Here is a 23,965-nt window from a genome sequence, read left to right on the forward strand (position 1 = left end):
CCCTCTGTGTTCAGAGAGGGTCAGGGGCTGGGGTTGGTGCGGGTCCGAGCGGGGCGCCGGGTGGGGGCGTGGAGCGTGTGCGGAGGATGGCCCAGTTGGCCGCCCTGCGGTACGAGGAGGAGAGACAGAAGTCACGCACAGTGCAGCGGGACGCCGTCATGACCTACGTCAAGGTTCCTCCGACTACTATTCATTTTTATTGTTGATTTATGTCTTTCTCTTGTATCACTGTTAGTGGTGGATTTAGTGGGGGAGTTGGTGGAACGTTATTGGAGTTTACACTGATGCTGTGCATGTCTACTGTAGCCTTATGTTTAAAAATGTTAAAGTAAAAGATAAATATGATTGGCCTCAAATGAATGACATTCTCTAGCACTTTTTCTAAGTAGACATTTTGGATACTTTTGGAGAGCATTGTGTATGACTGAGACTGGTCTCTCGGTCTCTACAGCACAAAGTGTCTCAAAGTCCTACCAAGCTGAGTCCCACAGAGAACGAGGTGAGTCCACACACTGCACTCTCTCGCTCTCTCTCCCACCTCTTTGCTCTGTTTTCTCTCACTCTAAAGGTCTCGCCATGCTGAGTTAATATAGGTGTTGGCATGAAAGGTTCTAGATATAACAACAAAAAGCATAAGTTTGAATAAAAATTCACAGGGGCTCTCCAAAAACATGACCACGCATTTTCTTCAGCAGTCACGTCCGGTGTTCATTCCCCCCATGAATTCTGTCATCCCCCTATCAATTGTCCTCATTAATCCTCCACCTCACCCCACACACACATCCCTCTTTTGCTCCTATTGTGGTCACATGCCTTCCTTCACACTCCCTCCCCTTAAGTTATACCATCACTGATTCTTGAGGGTAAAGACGAAACATCTACGACCCCAGCAATGTATTGTCGTTTAACAATATTTTATATAAGATGTCTTTTTTTGTGCCTACTTTAAAATTTGCAGAGCTCTAGACTGCAACCATTTAGTCGCATTTTGCAACCCTTTAACTTCGCTGTGCGAGTAAAATGTTTTATTGGTCGCACATTCTACCTGGTCACCTCAATCAAAACGTCCTATTTTATGGGCGGATAAAACCATGAATTTGTTAAACAATAAAGTTCCTTATTCTCATCATTCCTGTAATGAAAGTGTCTGCCCTGCTGCTGGGTACAGCCTGTTTCGTTTGGACCGGCTGCTGTAATGAGCAAGCCTCTCAAACTCTCTACCCCCTTGTGAGCCTCTCGTGATTGTATTACCGTAATTTCCGGACTATAAGCCGCAACTTTTTTCCCAGGCTTTGAACGTCGCGGCTTAAACAATGACGCGGCTAATGTATGGATTTTTCCCGCTTTCAAATTTTTACAATTTTTTATTTTTTTTAAATAAACATTCTGTGACGTGCTCAGTTTTTTTGGCGGCATGAAGCTTTCATTAGACCAATGAAATTGCTGAACGGGTTAAGGTCAAACTTTTTTGTTTACTGTTTAGATTAAATCGAGCGCTCTCAAACTTCCCATCATTCTGATTACGGTAGTCATTTTGTCACCCTGATTCCTGGGGGCACAACAAAGTATTTGCAGCCACTCGACATCAGTGTAAATTGTGCATTTAAGGTGGCGCTCCGTGTTCAGTGGGAGGCTTGGATGACAAGTGGGGAGAAATCCTTCACTAAAACGGGCCGCATGCGAAGAGCAACTTATGGTCAAGTCTGCCAGTGGGTCCTGACAGCGTGGAGCATTGTCAAAAAATCCACTATCATCAACGGGTTTCGAAAGGCTGGACTGCTGCGTGTTGAAGAGGGCTCAGCGGGGGATTTGCCTCCGGATGAAAGTGACGAGAGCGACAATGAAAACGATCCAATATCGGATGAAGCAATTCTGAGGCTATTCAACTCCGACACCGAAGGAGATGGTTTCAGTGCACAGGAGAAGGAAGATAGTGACCAATTACTTTCTTGGTAGGCTACTGTTTACTGCTAATTTTGTATTTTTTGTTACAAGCCGTGCTTCGTTAAAGCCTATTTATTTTTGTTACAAGCCGTGTTTCGTTAAAGCCTGTGTAAAGTTCATTTGTTTCAATGTACCGGTAGGCACCTGCGGCTTATAGACATGTGCGGCTTATTTATGTTCAAAATAATATTTTTTTTAAATTCAGTGGGTGCGGCTTATATTCAGGTGCGCTTAATAGTCCGGAAATTACAGTACATTGCAAAATGCAAATGCAGGAAGCAACTAGTTGTCCATATTAAAGAGAGGAGGGTCTGAATGCGATACAGATGACATTATTGTGGGAGCACCTCTAAGAGTATGAATTAGGTTTGAATCCTAAGCAACCTGCATGCACATTGTTTGAAGTACAGTAGACTAACATAGCTACTGTAGTAGGTCAAAACTGCGCTAGAAACCCTTGGTAGAGCATGGGGTGGACTAGGCATTGTGGTGCTCATATTTATTATTTTTTGGCTTCAGACCAATGCCTACTTCTCACTTAAAACAGTTTTTAATTTCTGTTTTTTTTACACTTGAAGGTGATTGTACAGATAACACCAATACAAAAAGGAAAAAAATACTAGAGGTCGACCGATTATGATTTCCCAACGCCGATACTGATTATTGGATGGCCCAAAAAAAAAAGATACCGATTAATCGGACGATTTTTATTTTTATTTTTTGTAATAATGACAATTACAACAATACTGAATGAACACTTTTACCTTAAATTAATACATAAATAAAATCTATTTCGCGTCAAATAAATAATGAAACATGTTCAATTTGGTTTAAATAATGCAAAAACAAAGTGTTGGAGAAGAAAGTAAAAGTGCAATATGTGCCATGTAAAAAAGCTAACGTTTAAGTTCCTTGCTCAGAACATGGGAACATATGAAAGCTGGTGGTTCCTTTTAACATGAGTCTTCAATATTCCCAGGTAAGAAGTTTTAGGTTGTTGTTATTATAGGAATTATTGGACTATTTCTCTCTCTACGATTTGTATTTCATATACCTTTTGACTATTGGATGTTCTTATAGGCACTTTAGTATTGCCAGTGTAACAGTATAGCTTCCGTCCCTCTCCTCGCTCCTACCTGGGCTCGAACCAGGAACACATCGACAACAGCCACCCTCGAAGCAGCATTACGCATGTCGAGCAAGGGAAACAACTACTCCAAGTCTCAGAGCGAGTGACGTTTGAAACGCTATTAGCACGCACCCGCTACTAGCTAGCCATTTCACATCGGTTACACCAGCCTAATCTTGGGAGTTGACAGGCTTGAAGTCATAAACAGCGCAATGCATTGCGAAGAGCTGCTGGCAAAATGCACGAAAGTGCTGTTTGAATGAATGCTTACGAGCCTGCTGCTGCCTACCACCGCTCAGTCAGACTGCTCTATCAAATCATAGACTTAATTATAATATAATAAACACACAGAAATATATGAGCCTTAGGTCATTAATATGGTCGAATCCGGAAACTATCATCTCAAACAAAACTTTTTTTTCTTTCAGTGAAATACGGAACCGTTCCGTATTTTATCTAACGGGTGGCATCCCTAAATCTAAATATTCCTGTTACATTGCACAACCTTCAATGGTATGTCATAATTACGTCAAATTCTGGCAAATTAGTTTGCAACAAGCCAGGCAATGAACGCAAGAGCAGTGACACAATTTCATGTTAGCAGGCAATATTAACTAAATATGCAGGTTTAAAAATATATACTTGTGTATTGATTTTAAAGAAAGGCATTGATGTTTATGGTTAGGTACATTGGTGCAACGACAGTGCTTTTTTCGCAAATGCGCTTGTTAAATCATCACCCGTTTGGCGAAGTAGGCTGTGATTCGATGAGAGATTAACAGGCACCGCATCGATTATATACAACGCAGGACACGTTAGATAAACTAGTAATATCATCAACTATGTGTAGATAACTAGTGATTATGTTAAGCTTGATAGTTTTTTTATAAGATAAGTTTAACTTCTCTAGGGCCAGTGGGACGATTTCGTCCCACCTACGTAACAGCCAGTGGAATCCCGTGGCGCGTTATTCAAATACCTTAGAAATGCTATTACTTCAATTTCTCAAACATATGACTATTTTACACCATTTTAAAGACAAGACTCTCGTTAATCTAACTACACTGTCCGATTTCAAGAAGGCTTTACAACGAAAGCAAAACATTAGATTATGTCAGCAGAGTACCCAGCCAGAAATAATCAGACACCCATTTTTCAAGCTAGCATATAATGACACATAAACCCAAACCACAGCTAAATGCAGCACTAACCTTTGATGATCTTCATCAGATGGCAACCCTAGGACATTATGTTATACAATACATGCATGTTTTGTTCAATCAAGTTCATATTTATATAAAAAAACAGCTTTTTACATTAGCATGTGACGTTCAGAACTAGCATACCCCCCCGCAAACTTCCGGTGAATTTACTAAATTACTCACGATAAACGTTCACAAAAAACAATTATTTTAGGAATTATAGATACAGAACTCCTCTATGCACTCGATATGTCCGATTTTAAAATAGCTTTTCGGTGAAAGCACATTTTGCAATATTCTAAGTAGATAGCCCGGCATCACAGGGCTAGCTATTTAGACACCCAGCAAGTTTAGCACTCACCAAAGTCAGATTTACTATAAGAAAAATGTTATTACCTTTGCTGTTCTTCGTCAGAATGCACTCCCAGGACTTCTACTTCAATAACAAATGTTGGTTTGGTTCAAAATAATCCATAGTTATGTTCAAATATCCTCTGTTTTGTTCGTGCGTTCAAGACACTATCCGAAGTGTAAAGAAGGGTGACGCGCACGACGCGTTTCGTGACAAAAAAAATCTAAATATTCCATTACCGTACTTCGAAGCATGTCAACCGCTGTTTAAAATCCATTTTTATGCCATTTTTCTCGTAAAAAAGCGATAATATTCCGACCGGGAATCTGTGTTTTAGTACAAAGAGAGAGAAAATAAAAACATGGGGTCGCCTCGTGCACGCGCCTCAGTCTCATAGTACTCTGACCGACCACTATCCAAACGCGCTAATGTTTTTCAGCCAGAGGCTGCCTCGACATCATTCAGCTTTTTCCCGGGTTCTGAGAGCCTATGGGAGCCGTAGGAAGTGTCACGTTACAGCAAAGATCCTAAGTTTTCAATAAAAAGAGTCAAGAAGCTCAAGGAATGGTCAGAGAGGGCACTTCCTGTAAGGAATCTTCTCAGGTTTTTGCCTGCCATATAAGTTCTGTTATACTCAGACACCATTCAAACAGTTTTAGAAACTTTAGGGTGTTTTCTATCCAAAGCCAATAATTATATGCATATTCTAGTTTCTGGGCAGTAGTAATAACCAGATTAAATCGGGTACGTTTTTTTTTATCCGGCCGTGTAAATACTGCCCCCTAGCCCTAACAGGTTAATGCTAGCTAGCAACTTACCTTGGCTTCTTGCTGCACTCGCGTAACAGGTAGTCAGCCTGCCATGCAGGCTCCTCGTGAAGTGCAATGTAAGGCAGGTGGTTAGAGCGTTGGACTAGTAACCAGAAGGTTGCAAAAAGGAATCCCCAAATCCCCCCTGAACAAGGCAGTTATTAACCCCCGTTCCTAGGCCGTCATTGAAAATAAGAATGTGTTCTTAATTTGACTTGCCTAGTTAAATAAAGGTGTAAAAAAAAAAAAAGGCAAATCGGTGGCCAAAAATACCGATTACCGATTGTTATGAAAACTTGAAATCGGCCATTCCGATTAATCGGTCGACCTCTAAAAAAATAGACAATGACAAATGGCAACCAAAGTAATGTAGTTATTAGTATTTATTTAATATTAACAACTGATTTTCCAGAGGGAAGTGAAAAAACAGAAACCCATTGAAGCCAAAATGGAGTAAACTCTCTTTTAATAAGCCAATCGAACGCTCCTGGAAAATACAGAAATAATCAACCTGTAGCCTACCCATTGTTTATTTACTTTCATTATTGACTGTCACATTAGGTGGCTCAGAGAGCAAGGCATGAAGTGACACAAACTGCTCAGTGTTTTGCGCCAGCAGAGGGCCTGCGCTACTTCTCCCCCTGACATCCACCTTGGTGGAAACGACTTGGGATACACCAAGGGGACGGCACTGGTGCGGCAGATGCACAGATTTACAGATGGTCATCTGACTGTTTCCCTGGACAACGGTGGTCTTATATCGCGCAGTGGAGAAGCTGGATGTTCCTGTGGGACCAGAAGTGCATAGAGAGGGCCTTGCGCCATTAAGCAGTGTGCCCCTGGGATGTAGGAGTGGAGTGCATCTGACGGAAGAGGGCAATGACGTATTCCTTGAGTTGGTCTCAAGTCTACACCATTCCCTCCATAATAACAAGATGGAGAACGGTGCAATTCCAGCCCGTAATCCGGGGCGTTCCTGCATATGGGCATTCCTGCATCTTTAGATCTCCCGAGTGGCGCAGCGGTCAAAGGCACTGCATCTCAGTACTACAGACACCCTGGTTCGAATCCAGGCTGTATCACAACAGGCCGTGATTGGGAGTCCCATAGGGCGGCCCACTATTGGCCCTAAGTCGACCGGGTTTGGATGGTGTAGGCCGTCATTGTAAATAAGAATTAGTTCCGACTTGCCTAGTTAAATACAGGTTTCATTAAATCTGAAGGAATCGCTCATACTTCTATTGGTCCATTTTTAAGCTAAGACTCGGGGATGCAGGCGGGAGCGCTCCAGTACAGTAGGTGGCGGTAATGCACCATAACGTTGGATGCCAACTGCGGTTAAATCCCACAGAAGAGGAGGCACAGGCGACATTGCCGGTAGCTAGCTAGGAGACTGTCCTTCGCCCCTGAAAAACTCAGATAATACTTTTATTTCCCTTTTGACTCACATTTTAATTGCATAGACACTCGGAGGAAATCCCAAATGCAGAAACCAATGGGATGCTCGGGGTGGGCCGCAATCTCACACTATTGGCAAGACGCTCCCAGTAGTAGGCACCACACTGTCTGTTGCCACTTGAAAATAAGCATACACCGTTGCATGCGGGCCAATGTGTGTCGGGACTGGAAAGAGAATGGTCAAAATGTTCTGAACCCAAGACCTTCAGATTGGTTGCCTCAGTCATAAACCGTGCCTATTTCTACCATTTCTCTTTAGTGGAACTGAAACCATTTATGAAGTAAGGGACCGTTTAATAACCTAATACGATCACCAAGCATGTCACAACCCCTAAAATTGCAAAAACTTGCATATGTAAATAAAAACTTTAAACTCTCACTGACCGACAGGGCGCGGCCATCGTCAATTCGGTGACGTCATCGTCGTGTTCACGTCTCGCTGGCAGCTGCTTTAGATAGCAGCTAGCTCATATTGGCTTCAACAGAACCAGCTCAAAAAATGCGTAAATGGGGGACTAACTGTATAGCCCCAGGCTTAAGTAATGAATTTTACACAACAGGAGTAGTCCACTACCATGCCCTACCACTCAAGCGACATCAGTGTTGCGACAATGGCTTGTGGCTATGAAGCGCCAAAGCCCACCTGTTGCCCCCTGGAGATTTAGCGGTAATAACTAAACAAACCTGTGTACACGCGGTTACTAAAGGTATGATCATGTACATGTTCTCTATGCATTTACACATCATTTAGTGCTAGGGAGCTTAACCATGCTACAGATGTATATTGCTAGCTTACTTGGCCAATGACCTAATTGACACACTTCTAAACGGCATTAAAGACATTCAACTCGGAGGGAAATACGGTGTGCTGGCTAACAAATGTACAGGATAAATACATTATAAACAGTGACATGGAAAGCAACTTAGTGTTGTTCATCAACACTCACCAAAGGAACCACTGTAAGTAATGTACAAACAGCCAGGCGCGCCGGTAACTTTCAAAACAACTGGGAACTCTGAAATCTCTGATTTCCGACTTCAGTGCGTTCAAAACACTGGGAACTGGGCGAAATCGTTTTGAACGGTCATTCAACTCGTTATTCCAATTCGGAAACTCGGGCATCTTTCTAGACTTTCCGACCGTAAATTCACTGACGTCATGATTTGAACTCGTTTTTTGAAAAGCACTGTTAGTTCTTTACAGTAACTAAACTTGCCTGTGCATGCAGGAGGGCAGACTTTCGTGTAAATACTCGATAGGGAACAATTTGGTGGTGGAGTAAATGAAATTGTATAAATACATTTACAGTAGCATGGAGAAATTCATATATAACAGCCATGTTATTCATTACACAATTTACTACAGTAGACTTCATAAAATAGATGAAGGATAAACAACATGTAAAGTAGGCTGCATAAGCAGGTCAAATCTTTCCGTCATAAAAAGCATATTCAAATCCGTAGTACTCCTCAGAGGGGAATTGTGACTGGAATGTATGGACCACACAGGCATGTATAGACACTATTCCTCTTCCCCAAGTGACATCTTGCCTACAGGGTAACTTCCTGATAGGCAGTCAATCTGTAATGACTGAAACATTAAGTTGCCTAGTTAAATAAAATAGAAGTGCCCCCTTATTGTAAGAAATTCATGAGGTCCTTACAATAAAATGCTTATGATTGTAAAAGTAATCAGAAGTATGGTAATAAGAAAATAGCTAATTATAGATAGAATGGATTCAAGGTAGCCTACAAATAACAGACATTGAAAGTGGATTGTGTCACGATCTATAAACGCTCCTGTCATTACAGTAACCAGCAAACAACTATCTTGGCAACTTGTGGGCGACACAATTCACCAGACTTCACTTAGTTATTTAGCTGGCTAGCTTTCCTAGCAAACAAACGCACTGCCTCTGAGTAGGTTTTGTTTACATTCATTGACGTTTACGACATCCACGTTCACCCAATCGATACATCAAAATGATCAAACAGTGCTGTGCCAATGCGGGATAATCTGTAATTTAGCTAGCTACTTCCTTACTAGCTAACTAGCTCTTCTAAAATGTAAACAAAGCATTACGATACCTGCTGTTTCATAGGGCGCTCCAAACCTTCTGCCCGTACATCCTTCAAGCAAAGCATGGCCACCTCCAGAAGGTCTCGCTCTTCACAGAGCATGGTGAATAGCCTGTGATTAACATTACAAGGTTGTTGTCCTGGTCCACCACCGATACCCATGTCATGTAGGGCTGCTTCTTTGCAACAGATCTACTCTGACAGTGGGCATGGCGGTGACCTACATTTTACAAGTACTTACGAGGTGTTTGGCAAAAGTATAATATTTAGCTTTTCTGGCATTTGAAAGTTTCCTTTAGCTGTATATTGTTAAATACATACAGTGCATTCGGAAAGTATTCAGACCCCTTCCATTTTTCCCCCACTTTTTGTTACTTTACAGCCTTATTCTAAAATTTGAGGAAAGGTTTTAATTGAATCAATCTACACACACTACCCCTTAATGACAAAGCGAAAACGGGTTTTTAGAAGTGTTTGCAAATGTATAAAAAATGTAAACATTATTACCTTAATTATATAAGTATTCAGACACTTTGCTATAACATTAGAAATTGAGCTCCGGTGCATCCTGTTTCCATTGATCATCCTTGAGTAGTTTTTACAACGTAATTGGAATCCACCTGTGGTAAATTCAATTGATTGGATATGATTTGGAAAGGCACACACCTGTCTATATAAGGTCCCACAGTTGACAGTGCATGTCAGAGCAAAAACCAAGCCATGAGGTTGAAGGAATTGTCCGTACAGCTCAGATTCAGGATTCTGTCGAGGCACAAGGGTACCAAAAAAGGATACCAAAAAATGTCTGCAGCATTGAAGGTACCCAAGAACACTGTGGCCACAGTCATTCTTTAATGGAAGAAGTTTGGAACCATCAAGATTCTTCCTAGAGTTGGCCATACTGAGCAATCGGGGGAGAAAGGCCTTGGTCAGGGAGGTGACCAAGAACCCGATGTTGACTCTGACAGAGATTCAGAGTTCCTCTGTGGAGATGGGAGAACCTTCCAGGAGGACAACCATCTCTGCAGCACTCCACCAATCAAGCCTTTATGGTAGAGTGGCCAGACAGAAGCCACTCGTCAGTAAAAGGCACATGACAGCCTGCTTGGAGTATGCCAAACACACCTAAAGACTCTCAGACCATGAGAAACAAGATTGAGAAACCAAGATTTAACTCTTTGGTCTGAATGCCGAGCGTCACGTCTAGAGGAAACCTGGCACCATCCCTACAGTGAAGCATGTTGGTGGCAGCATCATGCTGTGCGGATGTTTTTCAGCGGCAGGGACTGGGAGACTAGTCAGGATCGAGGCAAAGATGAACGGCGCAAAGTACAGAGAGAGACCCATGATGAAAACCTACTCCAGAGCTCACAGGACCTCAGACTGGGGCAAAGGTTCACCCTCCAACAGGACAGTGATCCTAAGCTCACAGCCAAGACAACGCAGGAGTTGTTTTTGGACAAGTCTCTGAATGTCATTGAGTGGCCCAGCCAAAGCCTGGACTTGAACCCAATCTAACATCTCTGGAGAGACCTGAAAATAGCTTTGCAGCGAAGAATGCGAGAAACTCCCCAAATACAGGTACAGCTTGTAGCGTCATACCCAAGAAGACTCGAGGCTGTAATCGCTGCCAAAGGTGCTTCAACAAAGTACTGAGTAAAGGGTCTGAATACTTAGGTGAATGTAATATTTTTTGTATTTATTTTAAATTTGAAAACATTTCTAAACTGTTTTTGTTTTGTCCTTATGGGGTATTGTGTATGTTTGTAACCGGTTCTGTACCGCTACCTTTCTGCGTTGTGTTCTGGTGAGGTTTCGGTAGAAGGGAAGGCGCTAAACACAATTCTGCCGGTTGTCTCTCTTGACTGCATAGAATGGATACAAATGCAAGGCAAACTTTAATGCTGCCATCTTGACTCCCATACACAAGTATATTGCTATTGCTATTAAGTGCCAAATATTTATTGGAGTGTACCATTGTACCTGAGGCATACTAATGAGGCAGCAACGGCATTTTTGACATGACCGGACAGGTAACAAAATGAACAGCTAACTTAACACAAACAGCAGGGGTTCAAACTTTAGAACCCAGTTCTTACATTTGAATATAAAAGTTGATTTTGACAAACAAAACTATGCTACATTTTATCACTGGGACCCTCAGGATGACAAATCAGAGCAAGATTACTGAATGTAAGTACATTATTTACCTTCAGTGGTCAATGTATCAAACCAGTTGCCGTGATAAAAGTTTTGTTGTTGTGCACTCTAACAACGGCATGGTATTTTTTCACTGTAATAAATACTGTAAATTGGACAGTGCACTTAGATTAACAAGAATTTACGCTTTCTGCCCATATAAAACATGGCTATGTCCTGGAAAGTTGGATGTTACTTACAACCAAGGACGTCACTAGAGATTCATGGATAGGGGGGCTAAGCCTCTTTTAGGGGGGTCTGGGCATACTCCCCCAGGATTTGTTTTAAAGTCCCCAAAACATCTTTTCATCATGTATTTTTAGATTAACAACGGGTGTAAAATCGATCAAAATAAGGTTATTTTTGGTCAAGGTTGGCTAAAAGTATACCCGTCTCATAGTTTGTTAGACACTGATCTAATATGACTTAGTTAAATTCTATCCAAATAAAGAAATCAAAGTCCACTCTGTCCTCATCCATCCAACACCAACAAAAGGCACAAAAATGGCTGTACAATCTAGCCAAAATACTTTTTGGATGTTATTTTGAGAGAGGGAGACATGCAGGTCATATTATACCAATAGAAAAAAATCTTTAAGTTTCACCCTTTTGTTAATTGTTGTTAAAATTAACCCAATAATTCAGACACATGGAACATCTTAAACAGTATCATCCACAATGGGGCAAAACTAAATTCAACTAATGAGCTAAATAACATTTAAAAAACTGAAAAATAATTAGGAATAAAATCTGAAAAAGTAAGATCCCAAACAAATATTACAACCTATATTACAGAACTGCTCCTCCTGCTTCTCTCTTTTGATGCTTATTTTGTGGGTGGACGCATCAAAGTGTACCTCCTATTTTTAAAGGTGGCAAAGTGGTCAATAATACTATTGTGGCTTAGTGGCCCAAACACTTCACCCTCAATGGACATGGCTGCAAGACTTGCAAGCCTTTTCTGACCCATTGTCTTACGCAACCAGGAGTGCTGCTGCTCACAGGAATTGTGAGGGCAACCTGAATGATTTCCTTCAGAGAAGGAAACATATCATCATCCAGGAGGTTATGCACAGCAAGCATATCTTTGGGAGGATGTCCTCTTTTCCGGGCAAGGACGTTTCGGCCACCAACATCTCTTCTGTTTCAACATCAATACCGTAGTGCTTGGCAAACTCAGTTTAGCATGATGTATCTAAGAAGTTTATTGGAGCTGCATGCCTGTATGCCTTTGAGCAGACCTGCATCTACAGTCAAGAGCAGACCTGCATCTACAGTCAAGAATTGCTGGTCAAGCTCACAAACTATCCTGTCCAAGCAGGGGAGCAACAACTCTGTTTTCATTGTTTGGGAACATGACAGTTCTGTGCCTAAACCCAAGGAGGTCCCCACTACAAAATCTCCCATTTTCCTTTGTTTTTCGCTTTCTTGCGGAGTCTGCCTCTGGACTTATTGTGAATTTCGGAGTGCTTTGGTTCTGTGAAAGTTCTGTGGCAAATGCATTTGTGCGTTTGCCTATCAGTGTGTCACATTCAGCTTGTTTGCCGAAACAACAAGCTTCTGCCAGGTCTACAGTCTCTTTCTGGAGGAACTTATGTAGTCCCTCAGTTATAGAAAGAAGGGACTGAAACATCAGTAGAAAATACACCGTGGAAAACTTATGAAGCTTTGCTCTCAGACCAACAGCCATGGGGGATCCAATGGCAGACATTCAAAAATAGCAGTTAGTGTCCAGGACTGCCCAGCGAGTGTTTAAGAGCTGTACAAGTTCAGCTGATGTTATTCCAAGTTTGGACTGAGCTTCTTTGAACTTGTGGTGGTTAACTAGGGATGTACATTTTTACATTTTAGTCATTTAGCAGACGCTCTTATCCAGAGCGATTTACAATAGTGAATGCATACATTTCAAAAAAAAAATATATATTCCGTACTGGTCCCCCGTGGGAACTGTACTGAAAAACGAATACACATTCTCCAAGAAACTGAAAAACTCCGCAGCCTCCGGAATAGCCCTGCAAGTATGACACAACACCAAATTAAGATCATGAAATTAGCAATGTACATAAATTGCCTCTGGATGCAACACTCTGACATGTGCTTGCACACGTCCTTTGCACCCACTCATGACAGCTGCACCATCATAGGTCTTTGCAACGAACTTTAGGCCTGCTACCCCTCTCATTTGGAGTTGCTGTTGCAACTCATTTGCTATCGATTGGGCATCAAATGACTTGATTTCTGCTAGTTCTAGTAAACGCTCCTTAACTGTCCCCTCTGTCACTTACCTAACACACAGAGCCAACTGTTCAAACTGCCCATCCCTGGCCTCATCCGCCATAATGGCATACATTCCAGACTTTGACATCTCAGAGACCATGGTGTCCATAATCTCTTGAGCACAGCTTTCGATCATGTCATTCTGAGATTCTGGAGAGAGACGTCGCATTTGATGGAGTATTGTACCTTTGCAGGAAAGGGTCAAACTCCTTCAAAAGCTCCATACATTCAAGAAAGTGCCATCTATTTGTGCTTTCATTAGATTCATCATTGGCACGGAAAGAGTCCCTGTCTTCCTAACATTGAGGTGACCGCCACAATTCTCCTCAGATACTCCCTTCTCTCTGCAATATCGCAAGTATGAGTAGATGTTAAAATCTGAGCAATGTTCCCATGACTGCTAGTTGTCTGGTAGCTTTGCCATGCCACAACACTGTCTGTGTGTTTTTGCCATTTCATGTTTACTGAAGATAAACAAAGCTTTTTCCAATTTTTGCAGCCATTTCTGACAAAATAATCGAATTTAATGTTTTTGCCAAAAACTCTACATGGAAAGCAGAAAGCTGCATTTTTGTGCACAGAGTACTCTACCTAATTGTATTTCTCAAACCAGCAGTGCTGAAATGCCCCTTTCTGTGTACCAAAACTTTAGTGTGGGTAGCTATTCAGCTTCACTTGTCTGGGCCCAGTGTCTAAATTGCTCTCAGTTCTGGAAGAATTTGCTGCAGCGGCTTGATTACTTTCTTTCTCTGGATCTTTTGTTGTCCCTCCCTGTCTGGATCGGTTTGTTGTTCCTCTTTCTGGATCTGCTTGCTGTTCCTCTTGCTCTGTATCTGTTTCTTGTCTGTCTTTCTCTGGGCATGCTTGCTCTCTCACTTATACAGCTCGCATGTTGATCTCTGCCTTGCATAGAAGCTTCTCTTTCTGCATGACCCTTTAAGATATCATGAACATCATTTATTTATGCCTAACAAAAGTAAGACATGCTGTACACATTTAACTGAAAGCTTAAACATCTACTTGATTTTTTTATCACTAACCTTCATCAGACATGCTCCCTCAGCTCTGTCAGCCTCTAGCTTCTTTCCCTCATTCTTGTCTGCTGTGTTTTGACATGTATTGTTATTAAACTCATATTTACAATAACTCGAGGCTTAATAGGTGATTAATCAGTTTAAGTCTTAATTTGTTTGTTTGAACTGGTCAAATCTTAATTTCTCACCGGATTAGCCTTCGGCAGAGCTGCTGGCGCACTGCCTCTCTTGAAGAATTTCTGTATATCCATCTAACGTTAGTCGTTAGCTAGCCCACAGTTGAGAAATTGAGGATAATACAATGACATTGTGATCAACACTGTCACCTTTTCTACACATGACCTACTGATAATTGTTTTGCAATGGCCTACTGAATGAAAGCAATTGAGTATGAAAAGATATGTGCATGATGTTACGTCATCTGTCTCATTTAAGTTACGTCATTCTAGTCACGTTAGCATCAACCGTCCCGGTATAGGGACACAGATCCAATAGAGGTTAACCTCTACAGGATTGGTGGGTCCCCCTCTGGACTGTTGAGCTAACGTAGGGTACTACGATTAGCATGAGGTTGTAAGTAACAAGAACATTTCCCAGGACATAGACATATCTGACATGGGCAGAAAGCTTAAATTCATGTTAATCTAACTGCACTGTCCAATTTACAGTAGCTATTACAGAGAAATAATACCATGCTATTGTTTGAGAAGAGTGCACAGTTATGAACTTAAAGTGATTAATAAACCAATTAGGCCCATTTGGGCAGTCTTGATACAACATTTTGAACAGAAATGCAATGGTTCATTGGATGTCTAAAACTGCACATACACTGATGCCATCTAGTGGCCAAAATCTAAATTGCGCCTGGGCTGGAATAATACATTATGGCCCTTCTCTTGCATTTCAAAGATGATGGTACTAAAAAAAATACATAACGCATGTTTTTTTTCTCTGTATTATCTTTTACCAGATCTAATGTGTTATACTTGGGGCAGCAGGTAGCCTAGTGGTTGAGCATTGGACTAGTAACCGGAAGGTTGCAAGATCGAATCCCCGAGCTGACAAGCTAAAAATCTGTCGTTCTGCCCTGAACAAGGCATTTAACCCACTGTTCCTAGGCCGTCATTGAAAATAAGAATTTGTTCTTAACTGACTTTCCTAGTTAAATAAAGGGGGAAAAAAGTATATTCTCCTACATTTATTTCACATTTCCACAAACTTCAAAGTGTCTCCTTTCAAATAATATCAAGAATATGCATATCCTTGCTTCAGGGCCTGAGCTACAGGCAGTTAGATTTGGGTATGTCATTTTAGGCGAAAATTGGGGGGGAAAGGGGTCCGATCCTTCAGAGGTTAATTAATAATGAGCGAGCGACGACGGACGTAGTCAATATAACTGTGTTCAGCACATTTGAAATGTAAAGCGACCTAATGCAGAACATGGGCTGCTCTTACAGTATTTTCCCTGTACACCAAGTCAGATAAAGGGGGCATATAAGCACATAATGAAACCTCTTACAATATTAGATTGACATTTCTCTAAAACAGGTTATAGGCTACTCAGCACCGCTGAGTCAGAACAGTAACCTTAGGCAAAATTAAGAGGTGAAAATAGACCAAATTATAAGGGTGAGGCACATGGGCTATTAACAGCTTACCACACAACATACTTAGTATTACTTTCTTAGCTACAGTATACATATCTCCCTTGCATATTACATAATTGATGCAGCAGCACCTTGGCTTGTGATGTGCTCACTTAAACATGAAGGTGTCATCAAAGTCTGGCATTCTCGGAATTTATTGTGGCAACTTGGGGGGGGACACAGCCACTCCATTGAATAGCAGGCTAATGTTACTGATTGCTTTGCACTGCTTGCAGCTAGCTGCTGATTCCTTCCAAACCACTCATTGTTAAATTTGCGATTTCCAACATGTTGTGTAATGTTAATGTCCAATAGCCGATGAGTACCAATACGTTTTAGCTGTCATTTCTCTTCATTATTTCTCTTCATATGACAAGGATTTGCAAGTAGATTGTTGACTTGATTTATGATGATGACTGCTAGCTAAGACTTTGAAAGTAAGATGTTGACATGATCAGTCCAATTAAAGCTACTGTAGATATGTGATTTGATGTCATTCTATGTGTTGCCAATGACCTTGAGCCTTCTTGGATGGACACTTCTAATATACATTTTCTAGCTCTAACCTTAGACTTGTACTGTCCCATGAGTGATAGAAAAATGAGTCTACGCTATGCTCTGTATTTTCTGCTGGCTTGCCCCACCACCACAGAAAGCACTGAGCTAGGCTGAAACACCTGCATTTTGGAGCTGCCTTACTCAAGAAAACAAAAATGAGACTAAGTTTGTATGCGGCTTTATGAACTCAATGAATGTATTTTTTTATTTTTTTTACATTGTTTGCAAACTGATGTGGCAGGTATTAATGCCAAAATTACAAGCAAATCAGCCCCACATGCCCTGAATGATGGGTTGCCACTGGATACATTATACATTTCATAAACTGTTGCACCTACAAACTTATTCAGTCCGAAAGGTGGCAAGTCTGATGCTCATTTTATGAACGCTGTGGACTCGTATTAATCCGACGTCTAGAATTTGAGCTAGGTTTGGGGGAAAAATTGTCTGACGACCCTAATGCTAACAGTCAAAAATCCGATATAGTGGTCCCCACCAACAGCCGGACAAATCATAACAAGAGGCGGGGAGTGTGTTGTGTACCGCCAAACAAGTTAATTTGCAAATTTTCATCGACATTGGTGTCATATTGGTTTAGATATGATGGTAGGGGAATTTGAATGTAACATTGAGCTTCAACCAATGCATATACTATAACCCAATAATAACAGTGCACATCAAGACAAAAAAATAACATCTGAATTCTGGAGCCCTATAGTGACAGTAAAATACAACAAAAGTAGCTTAATTGTCAACCCAAAATTCCTGACAATCACTGATTTAGGGTTCTATATCAAAGTATTTTTTATCATGCATTCCTGCTTGGACATGTTAGATGTAATAACTTATTTATTGAATACCATCTCTGTAGTCTATGACACTTCTTAATAAAGCATTGTAAAATGACTTTATAATGACTTAATAAGGTGCTGACTCAAATGTATTCTATTGTGGGACGCTGTACAATTCTTTTGGGGGGGTGCCACCAAATCATGTGCTGGTGCCACCAACTGAAAATGTTTGTGCCATCGGGTTAAATGTTAGTCTTGAGCCCTGGCTATATATCCTCCCCCTCTACGCCTAGCTATCTCCCCCTCACCCCCTCTCCATCCTCACCTCCTGTCTTCCCTGTGTGTTCTGTCCTCATTCCCTCTCTTCCACTCCTCCCTGCCAGAACGCGTACCCCTCCAGGCGTTCCACCCACACGGACGACTCAGCCCTCTTCATGGTAAGGCGTCATGGCTGTGCTCCCATTCTCTTCTTCCCTTCTTCGCCAACAAGTGTGCACTACTTCTCTTTCTCCACTAATATAAAACAGTTGTCAATTTAGGTTTTTACATCAACAAATTACCTTCAATTCATTGCACTTTCATCTCTTATCAAAATGAAAAGAAACCAATAAATACATTTACTGAAACATTTATTTTTCAAGGTATCTTTATCAAAAACGTATTTCATTCCATACAATAATCTGTCATGTTAATTTAGAAATAATACTTGGCGACCCCATCTGCAGTTCCCGGTCGGCCACACAAGGGGTCTCGACCCCGACTCTGAATAACACTGTTTTAAAAATGAGCAACTGGGGAAAGAAATATGGTAGGCCATTGCATGCTTACACCAATCTAATGCTGTTCTGGGGGAATAAAAACCAAACAAACATTATTTCAACAAAAATTATTTTTTATACTTTTAAACCCTTGTGGCGGAGTAAACAAGTGTCCACTTTCGGAAAACAGTAGGAAATGGGAACACGACCTGTGTGTCACCTGCTCTCTATTCATCCTCTACCCACCTGTCAACACCCAATAACCTTTCATAGTCCTCCCCCTCCATCTCTCACTAGTCATCAATGGTTAGATTGACACACTTGTCTACTGTTTGGTTATATAGCTAAACACATTGACACTATAATGAATCTATAGATTTACAGGTAACTGCCAAAAAAAAGGAAACGCAAGTAAAGGAGGGATACAGAGTATATTGAAAGCAGGTGCCTCCACACACGTGTGGTTCCTGAGTTAATTAAGCAATTAACATGCCATCATGCTTAGGGTCAAAATGCCCAGTTGCCCATTATTTTGGCTACCATGGTTAGATGAGATCTAGATGACTTTGAAAGAGGGGTCTCAAAGGAGCATACAGGGTTTAAAGGGTGTTTATCTCAGTCACCAGATCTCAACACAATTGATCACTTATGGGAGATTCTGTAGCGGCACCTAAGACAGCGTTTTCCACCACCATCAACAAAACACCAAATTATGGAATTTCTCATAGAAGAATGCTACTCATCCCTCCAATAGAGTTGTAGACACTTGTCGAATCTATGCCAAGTCGCATTGAAGCTGTTCTGGCGGCTCGTGGTGCCCCAACGCCCTATTAAGACACTTTAATTTGGTGTTTCCTTTATTTTGGCAGTTACCTGTGTTTCGTCATATGCCTGTGTGGAAATCTGGTCTTTCTGATTGTTAGATGCAATCTTTTTGGTCAGTGAGCGATGCGTTCTGCCATTCACTACCACTGTAAAAGAAGTGGCGTTCGACAACGTTAACTGGGTCGTGTTCATTACGCACCAAATGGAAGAAAGCGGCTTGAACTTCCATGTGGGACTAGGATAAAACACTAATTTTCATTTTCTGTCAAGTGCCCTATGAACACAACCCTGGGTATTATAACTTTTTCACAGTAACGTTCCTCCGACCCAAACTGTACCCCTCTGGCTCGCCTACTCAGTACAGTACGGTGTAACCCAAGGATCAGCCCACTTTTGTTACACATGGCTTATTTACAGCCTGGTTTGGCGGGACTTGTCGGCTCACTTAAAATGTATATTTTACCAAAAAAAACTAAGTAGCTTAAGATGAAGCACTGTAATGAAAGTGCTCTGTCTTGAAAAGTTAAACTGTTGGCATGCACATTTTGTGACTGTCAATAGTAGACTAATGAACAGTAGACTAATGAACAAAATACCCAAATATTTTTTTATATCATGTCCCTTTAAAAGGGGGCTGGCACCAGATACTTCCGTTTCCTTCCATGCACCCGATTAAGTATCTACACCAGCATGGTATGGTTTGGGTCAGCACGATAGTGTGAAAATGCTGTTATTTTAGTTATGAGATGACCTGCTGCTTGATTCTGGGTTTCAGCTGGCTGTTGGAATCCTTGCCTGTCCCGATGCTTTCTAACTCTAAACTTTTTTTCACTAACCTGTTCCAGAGACGTGGTTGTGTCCCAAATGGCATCCTATTCCATATATAGTACACTACATTTTACCAACGCCCATAGGGCACAACAAATGGGTCCCTTTTTCCTGGTGCATTGTAACCAGCTTACACCTGTCCTGGCTTAACCCCTCTTCTCCTCCACGTCTTTCTCTTCTGATTCCCCTCTTTGTGTTTATTTTCTGTCTCGCTCTCTCCGTTCTCCGGCTGGTTCACTGTTAGAGCGAGTACCAGCCTCGCATGGTGTTTGAGGTAGACACTGACACCAACACCATAAAGAGGAAGCCTGGCACTCACAAGCAGGTGAAACACACTTTTGGTTACAGTACTACACACACACACACACATTTGACTTGTTTCACATGCACATTTAGTTAGCAATTATGTGTACACAGCATACACACAGTCGCACATTGTTGGAGTACAACACAGCAATACATACAAACAAACAAACAAACAAACAAACCAACCAAATCATAGGCCCTTAGCCCAAATTGCTCCTTTAATTCGCTCTAGATAAGAGCGTCTGCTAAATTACTCAAATGTAAAATGATATACGGGCTGTCTGAAAACATACCATCACACACGCACAAAGTTGTTGTTTTGTGGCCTGTATCTGCAGCATGTTGTGTGTGTGTGCACTGTGCTTACTCAATTAACAAAACAGTACTCCATTTTCTATTGCTCTCTGCTTATAAATCTCTCCATTATTCCACATCTTTTTATTTTCCTTCACACTTCCTTGTTACTCTTTCTCCTCAATTCTCATTGGATTTTATTTTTAAATCCCTCAATCCACCTGTTGCCATTCCTTCCTTGTCTCTCTCCTTATTTCTCCTTTTATTTTTGTCCTCCTGCACTCTTTCTCTCCGACCACCTCCCCCCAGTCTCTTACTGTGTCTGGGATGTCCATAGATGGGTGTCTCTCCTATCCTGCCGATATTTTCCCCACGTGTCTACTGCAGGTACTGCAACCTTGCACGTCTTCTTTTCAGAGCAACCTCCCTTTTCTGTCTCTTTCTCTTTATTTCCTTATACTTTGGATTTTGGAGCATGCTGCTAAACACTGGTCCAGGGCCAGTTTAGTGATGGTTAGAGTTTGGCTAGTGCATGTGTGGTGCGCTCCCCTGTGCAAAATGCCTGCCGTGGCATCACCCAGGTGAGCTACACTTTGGCTGTGGATGAGGTGAGTTTCTCCTGTACAATGGAAACGCGTTGAGCACCTATTAGGAAAGCACTAGGTGTCTATAAATCTAATCCATGATTTTTATCATTATAAGCTAACCCTAAGGGGCACTCTACCTACCTGCTGCCAGAGAGCCTGCTCCATGGCTCTATGCCCATAGTCCACCCTCTTCTATGTAAGTTGCACATCTTTGATGTAGCTGTAAAAGATTGGTGTTAACAAACCTGTCAAGATGAATGCTAATGCTAACAGCGCTAATGTTGGTGTCAAAAGGGGCTCGCGTGATATTTACGGGCCTTTACTCTCCCCCATTACATCTCTGGTGCCAACGAAGGTGTGATATATACATGAGTATTGTTGAGAGAACCGTATATGCATGACTGCTGGAGTTTCAGTCCTGACTCAAATTGAAAGAGGGATGAAATTAACCTTCTCTCCCTCTGTTTGCTCTCCTCTGGGACTCGACTGGCCACTCAGCAGGGCGAGGATCGCTCCTCCTCCCTGTCTCCCACAGGTAAGACACCAGTCACACTATTCCTGCTGCCCTTCACTGCTAGGTGCAGCTAGTCCCACTGGCTTCCAGGGAAACCAGAGTATAAAAGGCTGTGAACTAGAGCAGCTTCCAACACACCCTTCCCCTCTCCTTACTAATTTACTGTATCCCAAATTGACGACTACTCCCTAGACGTTCCTGTGGATCTGAAAGGATTTTATCACACGCCCTATTCACTCTACCACTCTCCCACCTGCTCACTTCCTGTTCTGCTTGCAGCCCTCCAATCACCTTCATACCCCGGCCCTGTTAGTCCGCCCTCCTACTGGGGACCCGCACAGAGGCCAGACAGCATCTTGTTTCGCCTCAGCCAGAAGGAAGAGCAGAGGAGAGGTATGTCACTGGATCACAACCTCTGGATCTCGGCTGCATGGCCTTGGGGGCTTTCAGAAGAGTGTGTTGATACCTCTTGACTGTGCAATGCGCATGTCGCAATTGAGTATCATGTGACATTGCTCTGGTAACTAGCTGGGCTGATGGACACGTCTGGATGGGATCCTGCACAGTCACTGAGCGGTACTGTGGATAGTCAAACAAAATAGATGGTTCACACCCTTAGAATTAAATTGGGGGTCGGGGAGGGGCGGTAGTAGTATTAGATCATTTTGCTTATGGAAAGATTTCTGTTTTAAATGGGGGAGGGGATATTGTCGGCTTTTGTTTTGACTTATGTATGATGGTCTGCTCTGTTGGTTTTGTGATCCCATCTATTACTTTGATTTCTGTCTGTATATAGGTCAGAGTTTTGTCTGTCTGGTTCAGTGACTTCCATGTTCAGTTCAGTGACTAACATGCATCTGTGGCCTACAGTTTCGTAGCTCAGTTTTCTGTTGGTTTTGTTCCAACTCTATTACTTCAAGTTCCTTCTGTTGCTGTAGAGTTCTATCTGCTGTAGTTTGCCTTCTGAATTGTTTGCCAGCCGTCTGATCATACCATTGTATCTGTAGAGCTGGGCTTTCCCCATCTTCAGGATAAATGATTAGCACCCATTCTGCTTTCACCAGCTTTTGATCTTGTGTGTGTATGTTTGAGCCTGTCTGGTTCTGTCTTCCTCCCCAGGTGATGGTGCCGCCCCCAGGCCGGAGCCTGAAGAGGTGACCCCTACCCAGCCTCAAGGCCCCATGGGAGAGGAGGCTGCTCTGGTGGAGCAACTGCGGAAGGTGAACAGATTCTCCCCCCTTTTGACCAAGCCATTAGGGCCTGGAGTTTCTACTGGGTTCCTTGGCCCATATTCATAAAGCGTCTCAGAGTAGAAGTGCTGAACTAAAATCACTTTCCTTTCAGATCGTAATGAGTACAATTATATGGACATGGGACCTGATCCTAGATCAGCACTCCTACTCTGAGATGCTTTAGGAGCCCAGGTCAGATCACAAGGTCAGGAAAAACTCCTATCCCTACATGTGCAGATCCCCCTGTAATTGTGTTGTACTCTATTTTGTAGAACATCGAATCGCGTCTGAAAGTGTCCTTGCCAAGCGACCTAGGAGCAGCACTGACCGACGGGGTCGTGCTCTGCCATCTAGCCAATCACGTGCGGCCACGATCCGTACCCAGCATCCATGTGCCCTCCCCTGCTGTGGTGAGTGTTTGTGTGTTTGCGCACCTTGTGCGTGTGCTGTGCGTGCATACCATGTGTGCTTTGGTGAGATATCAGTTTTAGAATACATTTTGTCAGTGTGTCTTTCTGTCAGGAGCACTACACTTCAAGCATATCAATACAGCAATGCTACTTTTTGCATTTGGGTTATGATCAGACACTGTTTACATCCCAAATGGAACCCTATTCCCTATATAGTGCACTGCTGTGACATAGCCCTATAGGCCCTGGTCAAAAGTAGTGCACTATACAGGGAATAGGGTGCCATTTGGGACACAACGCTGTCATTGTGCTTACCGTTGTCCCCGTTCTGTCTCTGTCCATCAAGCCCAAACTGACAATGGCCAAATGTCGGCGGAATGTGGAGAACTTTCTGGAGGCGTGTCGCAGGATCGGGGTTCCACAGGTAAGACCTTCACACTAGTTGAATAAAGGACTGGCATACTCAACTCAGTAGTCTTCATGCTAAAACGTCTGTGTGTTTGTGATGGGTTATAAAAAGCATATGATACAGGAGTACCTTTAATTTGCTAGCAGCAGACAGTGACCTCAACAAATTAATTAAATATCTGAAGGCTACTTTCAGACAGTGCAGGTTTTTCTCTTCTGTCATAAGATTTATTGTACAGAGTAGGGAGACAGACTCCCTCTACTACTCTGCTTTTTGTATCAACAACAGTTTAGCCTACTTCTCTGTCCCTGCTGTTTATATCAG

General features: G+C 42.2%; 1 protein-coding gene across 11 annotated transcripts in view; it reads left to right on the top strand.

The window, feature by feature from the left end:
• The window catches only part of lrch3 (leucine-rich repeats and calponin homology (CH) domain containing 3), a 94,628-nt gene that overhangs the window by 60,130 nt on the left and 10,533 nt on the right, over positions 1-23,965 (top strand). For 3 of the 11 annotated variants that reach the window (XM_014161925.2, XM_014161927.2, XM_045703339.1), the window contains 10 exons: positions 15-173; positions 452-499; positions 17,862-17,915; positions 20,134-20,214; positions 20,799-20,876; positions 21,575-21,611; positions 21,870-21,983; positions 22,710-22,810; positions 23,095-23,232; positions 23,579-23,656. In XM_014161925.2, coding sequence (XP_014017400.1) covers positions 15-173; positions 452-499; positions 17,862-17,915; positions 20,134-20,214; positions 20,799-20,876; positions 21,575-21,611; positions 21,870-21,983; positions 22,710-22,810; positions 23,095-23,232; positions 23,579-23,656 — 888 coding nt within the window. Of the gene's footprint in view, positions 1-14; positions 174-451; positions 500-17,861; positions 17,916-20,133; positions 20,215-20,798; positions 21,273-21,574; positions 21,612-21,869; positions 21,984-22,709; positions 22,811-23,094; positions 23,233-23,578; positions 23,657-23,965 lie in introns of those variants that run through there. The other 8 variants (XM_014161926.2, XM_014161930.2, XM_014161932.2 and 5 more) reach the window with 8 other exon arrangements.

This window comes from Salmo salar, chromosome ssa20 (genome assembly GCF_905237065.1).
Source record: "Salmo salar chromosome ssa20, Ssal_v3.1, whole genome shotgun sequence".
NCBI lineage: Eukaryota > Metazoa > Chordata > Actinopteri > Salmoniformes > Salmonidae > Salmo > Salmo salar.